This window comes from Kryptolebias marmoratus, linkage group LG4 (genome assembly GCF_001649575.2).
Source record: "Kryptolebias marmoratus isolate JLee-2015 linkage group LG4, ASM164957v2, whole genome shotgun sequence".
In the NCBI taxonomy this organism is placed as follows: Eukaryota; Metazoa; Chordata; class Actinopteri; order Cyprinodontiformes; family Rivulidae; genus Kryptolebias; species Kryptolebias marmoratus.
In genome coordinates this window covers 30,528,638-30,535,584 of record NC_051433.1, presented here as the reverse complement: position 1 = coordinate 30,535,584, position 6,947 = coordinate 30,528,638, and the positions used below count along the sequence as shown (strand labels likewise).

General features: G+C 41.5%; 1 protein-coding gene across 2 annotated transcripts in view; it reads right to left on the bottom strand.

Moving 5' to 3' along the window:
- cstf1 (cleavage stimulation factor, 3' pre-RNA, subunit 1) overlaps window positions 1-4,979 on the bottom strand; it is a 19,924-nt gene extending 14,945 nt beyond the window's left edge. Inside the window, exons 1-5 of one of the 2 annotated variants that reach the window (XM_017433414.2) lie at window positions 4,869-4,979; window positions 4,352-4,557; window positions 3,290-3,567; window positions 3,018-3,215; window positions 332-722 (exon numbers count right to left, since the gene is read on the bottom strand). In XM_017433414.2, coding sequence (XP_017288903.1) covers window positions 332-722; window positions 3,018-3,215; window positions 3,290-3,567; window positions 4,352-4,520 — 1,036 coding nt within the window. In that variant the 5' untranslated portion in view covers window positions 4,521-4,557; window positions 4,869-4,979. Of the gene's footprint in view, window positions 1-331; window positions 723-3,017; window positions 3,216-3,289; window positions 3,568-4,351; window positions 4,558-4,769 lie in introns of both variants that reach the window. The other variant, XM_025009903.2, reaches the window with a different exon arrangement.
- Window positions 4,980-6,947: the final 1,968 nt, after the last annotated feature.

Here is a 6,947-nt window from a genome sequence, read left to right as displayed (position 1 = left end):
AATGTTGAATTGAATTTATATTGATTTATTTAAAAATAGGAAAGTAGTAAAAGTTTTACATCAACCTACTCCTTTACATACAGATAACTTTTTTATGTGGGCCAAAATGAATGACTGAATGAATGAATGAATGAATTCCAAAACGGCCAATTAATCGATTAATCGAGAAAATAATCGCCCGATTAATCGATTATTGAAATTATCGTTAGTTGCAGCCCTACTTCCTGCCTCCTCTGACGCCAACTTGAATCTTGTACTGCAGAGGTTTTTCTTTGTAATAATAAAATAACTGATAGTTGTGTGTAAAGAATGACGATGCCTTCCTCCTTACCTGTGTACTTTACCAGGGTCCGTCCCGTAGAGATCTCCCACAGCTTCACCACAGAGTCTTTTCCACTGGACAAAATGTACTTTGAGTTCTTGGAGAAAATGGCCGAGCAGACCTCTGCTCCGTCGTGGGCCTTGTCGAATGTGGACACGCAGCGGTTGGAGACACCATCCCACAGTTTGATGCTCCCGTCCTTGCTGCAGGTGACGTAGCTGTTGGCAGACGGGTTGTAGCTGACGCTGCTGATGGTGTCCGTGTGCTGATCCAGCGGGTTGCAGGACACAAAGCACTGGAAGGTGTTGGTGTCATAGAGACGGAGGGTGGGGTGCTGCGTCCCCACCAGCAAATAATCACCGGAGGGGTGGAAGGAGATGGAGCGCAGCATTTCTGCTTCCTGCAGGAGAACACAGGTAGACAGGACTGGAGTGAAAAAACAAAACTCAACCAAGATCTGCAAGTTCAAACCACAAATCCTGTCTGTTCATCCAGTCATTCTATGTGTGTGTCCCTGTGAAGGACACACACGGACAAACCTCACTGTCCCACTCGTACCTAGTGTTAGCTCTTAACCCAACATGCATGTTTTTATTACATTTTAAAACAACAAACCCATTATTAAAACTAAACCAATAATAGTGTGCAGAGCTCAGTCCTGCACCTTCAACACGGGACAGGAAGACACCCCGGGTTAGACAAAGTCTCTTTTATTTTTCCTTCTAAACCTTCAGGGAATGCCCAACAGAGCCACACATGTGAAATGTTATTTAAGATTTTTTTGTATAAAACGTATATTTTCAATGTAGTTTCTTATTTTTTTGCTAATTTTTCCTATTTTCTGTAAACTACTTTACATTTGAGCAAGATACTGATACAAATAATGTTTTTATTTAGCATGTGTGGAGGAGCTTCTTCACTGGTTAGGACTGAAGGCACAGCTGAGTCTGATTAATAATTGGATGAAGAGGTGGGACTTCAGAAAGGCCTGCGGCTCGTCCTGACATCGTTAGTTCTTTGTTTCCAAAGAACGATGTGGCCGACTTGTTGCACAGAAGAAGGTTACATTTGAAAAAAGAAGAGCAGTTTCAGCTGTGGAACTGGCAGAAAATAAAAGGTGGTGAAATGCATTTTAAAACTGTCATTTATCAACACTACTTATGGATGAGGGTTTTTTTTCCCACTGGTGGATGACCCCGACAGGCAAAAACACAAATTCTACTGCTGGAGCTGCCTGCTTTACTTCACTACGGACCAGTCAACGACCTGCTCTGTTGCTGGATTTATTAACCTGATGAAGTCAGCTCGTCTCTGTAAAACGTTTGGGGTCACTGGAGTGGACCATCAAGCTGGATGAGCAGCACCACAGCCAGGTTCTGGCTCATAACCAGGTCCTTCAGTTTGGTGTTTCTGGGAAAGGATCATCCTTTTTGGTTTGCTCTGTGTTTGATCGGAGCTCGTTGTCCATCAGTGATTTTGGAGAAGACGTGGTTCATCTCACAGACACATCACGCTTCTGATGAGGTCTGAGCCACATGTATTCTGCTAAAATAAGGAGTCTGATAGACAGGTTCGTTTGTTCAGCAGAGACTTTTTACCATCAGAGAAGAAAAAAAAGGTGAGTTTGACTCCATGTGTAAACGTTGGGCCACCCTCCGTGAGCTGCGTGCACCACAGACCAGCAGCTGCCGAGACCCTGAACATGCTGGTTCAAAGACCAGGAAAGGCTCCTGATCCTTTCCTCTGGACCTAAATAGGTTCCTAACACACAGAATCCAATCCTTTAATTGTCAGTACTGTTTGGTGCTGACCCTGAAGAGATCCCTGAATCCATATTATATGTGGAGCGGTCTTTCTCTGCCCTGAAACACAACAAGACATGCCAGAAGGAACTGGACGAAAGAGACCAGGGTCTGACAGGGACTGTATTATATGACAACAGAGTCATCTTTACAGCCTGAAACTGACAAAATAAAATAAATAAATGTAAGTATATGTATGGTAAATATGTGAGTGAGAGAAAGACAGCGTTGTCTCTTATCTGCCTTTAAAGAGCACCAGGGGACCACAGCGTTATTTTTTAATAAAGGCTTCAATAACTTTTGCCGATCTAGTCTGAAGAGCAGAAGTGGAAGAAGACGAGTGGTCAGTTAGAATCTCCTCCCATTATCAAATCTGGCAGCACTGAGAAAACCTGTCTGAGAAGAAAAAGAGTCTCTAGAGCCACTTTTCCATCATGAATGTGAAACCTGCAGAATCAGAAACTGGTTTAAAGAGATTATCCATGTATAAAAAGGACAACACCTCTGGATCTGCTGGAAAAAATTACATCTGTCCAACCGAGCTCCTCTTCAGTCTACATCCCTCACATGGGTGTCTTGTAAATAAATTATATGAGCATCAAGAAGGCATAGATCATGCAAAACTTTCCTGCACTGTCCTGCGTTTCCTGATTTGTTTGTTTAGGCCCTTGAATTTTAAACTAATATCCCCACTCACACCAGGTAGTGTTTTCAGCTGGGCCATAAATAAAGAAAAAATTAACAAAGAAGTGAATAAAATACCAGAAAAAGGGAATTATTTTCAGATATATCCTCACTTCAAACAAAAACTATGTATTAGTCAGGAAATATGGGGTAGGTATCATTTCAATTCCCCCTAAATTTAAAACAAATGATAAAACAGGAAAACTGACCTGTATGTATTTAAAGGCTCTCTTTGCAGAGGGCTTTGAATAATCAAACAGTTTTAAGGTGTAATCTCTGGAGCCGGAGGCGAGAATCTGTTCGGTGGGATGGAAGGCGAGGCAGGTGACTTCATCAACGTGGTCGTAGAGAGTCCGAATCACAGGGTGGTTCTCCATGTTCTGCTGCGCCGTTTCATTCATCATCACCTAACAGGAAAACCCACTGTTAACAGAACCGCTCAACAGCAATGAGTGCACCTGTCCTCCGCAGCCTGCCTCACCTCGATGGGCATGGCACTTTTAGCCAGCATGCGCTCAGTATCCAAAATCTTGATGGAAGCATCAGCGGAGCCAGTGGCAATAAGCTGCCCATCCCGACTGTACGTGGCCACGCGGCAGGGGCCCTTGTGAGACGTGACATAGCAGGTCTCGTATTCTGAGGCCTCGGGGGACATGGTCTGGACATCTGCGTCGAACTCCAGGTCGATGCCTACACCCGGGGCCACAGTATCGGAGCGCCCAATAGCGTACTGAACAGTGCTGTCGTCATTCTCCATCCCTGTGAGACGGATCAAACACACATCAGGTCCATGAAGAGAAGAACTTTATCCCCCTGTGACAGATTCTACAGCTGAGCTTCCTGAACACAGAGACCTGCTGCTAAAGTCCACCTTTAGCCATCAGATTGCATTTGGAGAGCACTAAATACTGGTGTGAGATTGCCTCAATGTGCATACAAAAACAGATTTGGTACTTTAATTTGCTAGACTGTTTACCTTTTACTTTGTGGTATATTGCAAATGCCAAATTACTGTTTAGATTAATTGAAAAATTAATAAATTGATCAAAGTAAAAATAGTGGTTAGTGGCAGTCCTGTCATCAGAGTGGTTTAGAGACCTGGGAATTTGCCTCAGATGTTTTCTGTCAAAGCAGAACTCTCTGCAGGTGTCAGAATACAGATTTAGGGCTCTGGAGACGTGTTGGAGACACACAACGACGACTTTGTGACTATATTGAGAGAAAAAAGCTGTTGCACAAATGGTTTGAACATGTTCAAAACACAGTGCTGTGCACCTGTTTGACTCGTGGGAGGAAGATGAGAAACCTGAAAAAGACAAGACACTCTTGAGACAATCAGGAGACTCCGTCGTGGATGATGTTGGCGAGCTCCTCACAGCCCAGTGAGATGCTCCAATGACAGGATAATCTCCTGATCAAATCCAGAAAGGCTGCAGCTGAAAATTCACGTATTTGTTGTAACTACTCTCCCAGAAGTCCCGGGCCTTTGGACTGAAGAGAATAAGTTTGACCTGTCTTTGACTCAGAGGAGAGGACATCTTACCCATCTTGGCCAGCTGCATCAGCTGCTCGGACGGGGACACCACGCTCTGGGGTTTCACCTCGTTTATCAGGCTGTTGGCGATGCTGGTGTATCCATCATAGAGCAGCTGGCTGATGATGAGTTTATACAGGTGCTGTCGGTCCTTCAGGGTCGGTTTGGGCCGAAACATGGTGCTAATGATGTTGGGTCACTGCGAGATAACCGAGCTGTAAGCAAACACACAACGTGAGTAACTCACAGCGCTTCTCTGAGCTTACCTTCAAATTACAGACATGTTAGTTAAATGTAGAGTAACCATGTTAATGCTACACTGCTGTAACTATGCTGAGAGCAGATGGAAAACTGAATGGCACTGCAGCCGTGTAGCTAGCAAAGTTAGCTGTGGCCGAACAAACCCGCCCATTAACTTTAAACTAACCGAGCCTGTGTCTGCTGCGCCGGTAACTCGCGGCACTAACTAACACATGACGTTCACACCGACATTCTGCTGGTTTTAGGAAGAAAACATGGAAAATACCCCACTCCGTGATTCAACGCTGCTGCTGCTGAACCCGCGTTACGTTGTACGTAATGACGTACGCCACGATTCTTCTTCTTGGGCGTATTGGCGGTTGACAAACCGACGCAGAGGGTAATTACCGCCACCTAGTGGTCTGGAGTGCGGAACCGGAAAAAAACAACTAGATTTAATCTGTCAGGCTTCTTTTAAAAGAAGGTATTTAAGGCCACAACTCTCGCATATTTTTCCTTGAAGGCTAAAAAAAATGAAAACGTTTGTGTAAAGAGGCCATTGCACTATTTTAATTCAGCACACCTGTTTGTGATAATTATATTTTGAGTTGTGATGAAGGCCGATGTGTGTACCTGCAGCTAAAAATAAGGAGAAAGCAGAAATGATGGCTACATCTTTTATTAAAGTTAATAATAATAATAATAATAATAATAATAATAATAATAATATCTTAGTTAAACATCAAAAGACACTTGTAGATTATATAATGCAGTTTGGGATGAAGGGGAACAACCACAGTCTAGGATGGAAGCCATAATAATTCTGATACAGAAACCAGGAAATGATACAGAAACTACGAGATGATACAAAACCAGGGAACAGACCCGTTTCTTTAACATCTAACATTTGCAAAATTATGGGAAAAAAAAACAATAAATGTAAGATTAACATACTATATAGAAAAGAAAGGATATGCGTCACATTATCAGAGTGGAAGAAACACAATGGATCCAGTCTTGTTCCTGGACCATAAACTCAGGAAAGCTCAGATTAACAAAGTGTTGTAGCTGTTCTTTGATACAGAAAAAAGAAAAACAAATGATATGATGTGGAGAGAGGGTATACTTCGACCATCAGATAGGCAGATACAGGTGAGAGTTGAGCAAAACTATTCTGATAAATATGTCAGAGAACAAGGAAGCATAGTGAGTCCTTTATTATTTTCATTATTGATAAATGATACTATAGAAAAAAAGATGGGATGTTCACTATTTGATGATTAGGGGGCTTTGTGGAAAAGAGGGAAAAAATGTAGCGTTTATTGTTAAAAAGTTACAGAAAGCAGTTTTGACTGTTTAAATGTGGTCAGTTAATGGGGATCCATATTTCCAGCAGATAAGACCCAAGTAGTATTTTTTACAAGGAGAAAGGCAAATATTGAGGTTAAACTAAGCTTATATGGCAAGAACTCGAAAGAGTGAAACAAGTTAACATTTCTTAGTATATTGTGTGAAGAATAAGATTTAAAAAGCTAGGGACTAATGTAAAAAGATATTAAAACAATATGAGGTGTTTAACAGGAAGAGACTGAGGAGCAGAAGTCAATGAGGATCAAATACAACAGATTAATCAGATCGACATTAGATTATGGAAGTTTTGTTGATAACTCAGATTCAGATACATCTTTAGAAAGTCTGATCAATATTAGTAAATGTCAGTTAAACAGCACCATTTATCAGTCATACGACCATGGATACTCCCAGATTCACTAGTAGGTTTGAAATTAGTGGAAAAGAAGAATAGAAATCAAAATGTTACTAATTCAGATAGACTTCCTGAATACATTAGCCAGCATTATAGATATAAGACGCATTAAAAGATACATTAGATCGGATCAATGCAGCGTTTATTGTTCCTGAGTTTGTTGTAAAAGTAGAGAAGAAGATCAGTGATATGTTCAGATAATTAACCTCTAAGATCAGTAATATGTTCATCATCACTCAGTTTAAAGAAGAGTTGTTCAGAAAGCAGACCAGATATCTTAATCGAAAGTCAACAAACGTGATCAAAAGTTATTATAATGAGATTAACTGCTACAGTTTTTATGATACCAGCTCAGACTGATAGAAGAGGAAATGAAACAACAGAAACAGTCGCAAATAAGGCTGCCAGAAACATCTTATGAGAAGATGAGACTGTAGAACATATTTTATTATACTGCCAGAAAAACAGAAATGGAAACAGCTGTTTAACCAACTGAAATATTACAAAAGAATCCAAACTGTGACGTTCTCAGGCTCAGAGGCTCCACCCTCTGTACCAGCTGGTGGCAGTAATGCACCAGTTCATTGTTTGCCAACCACA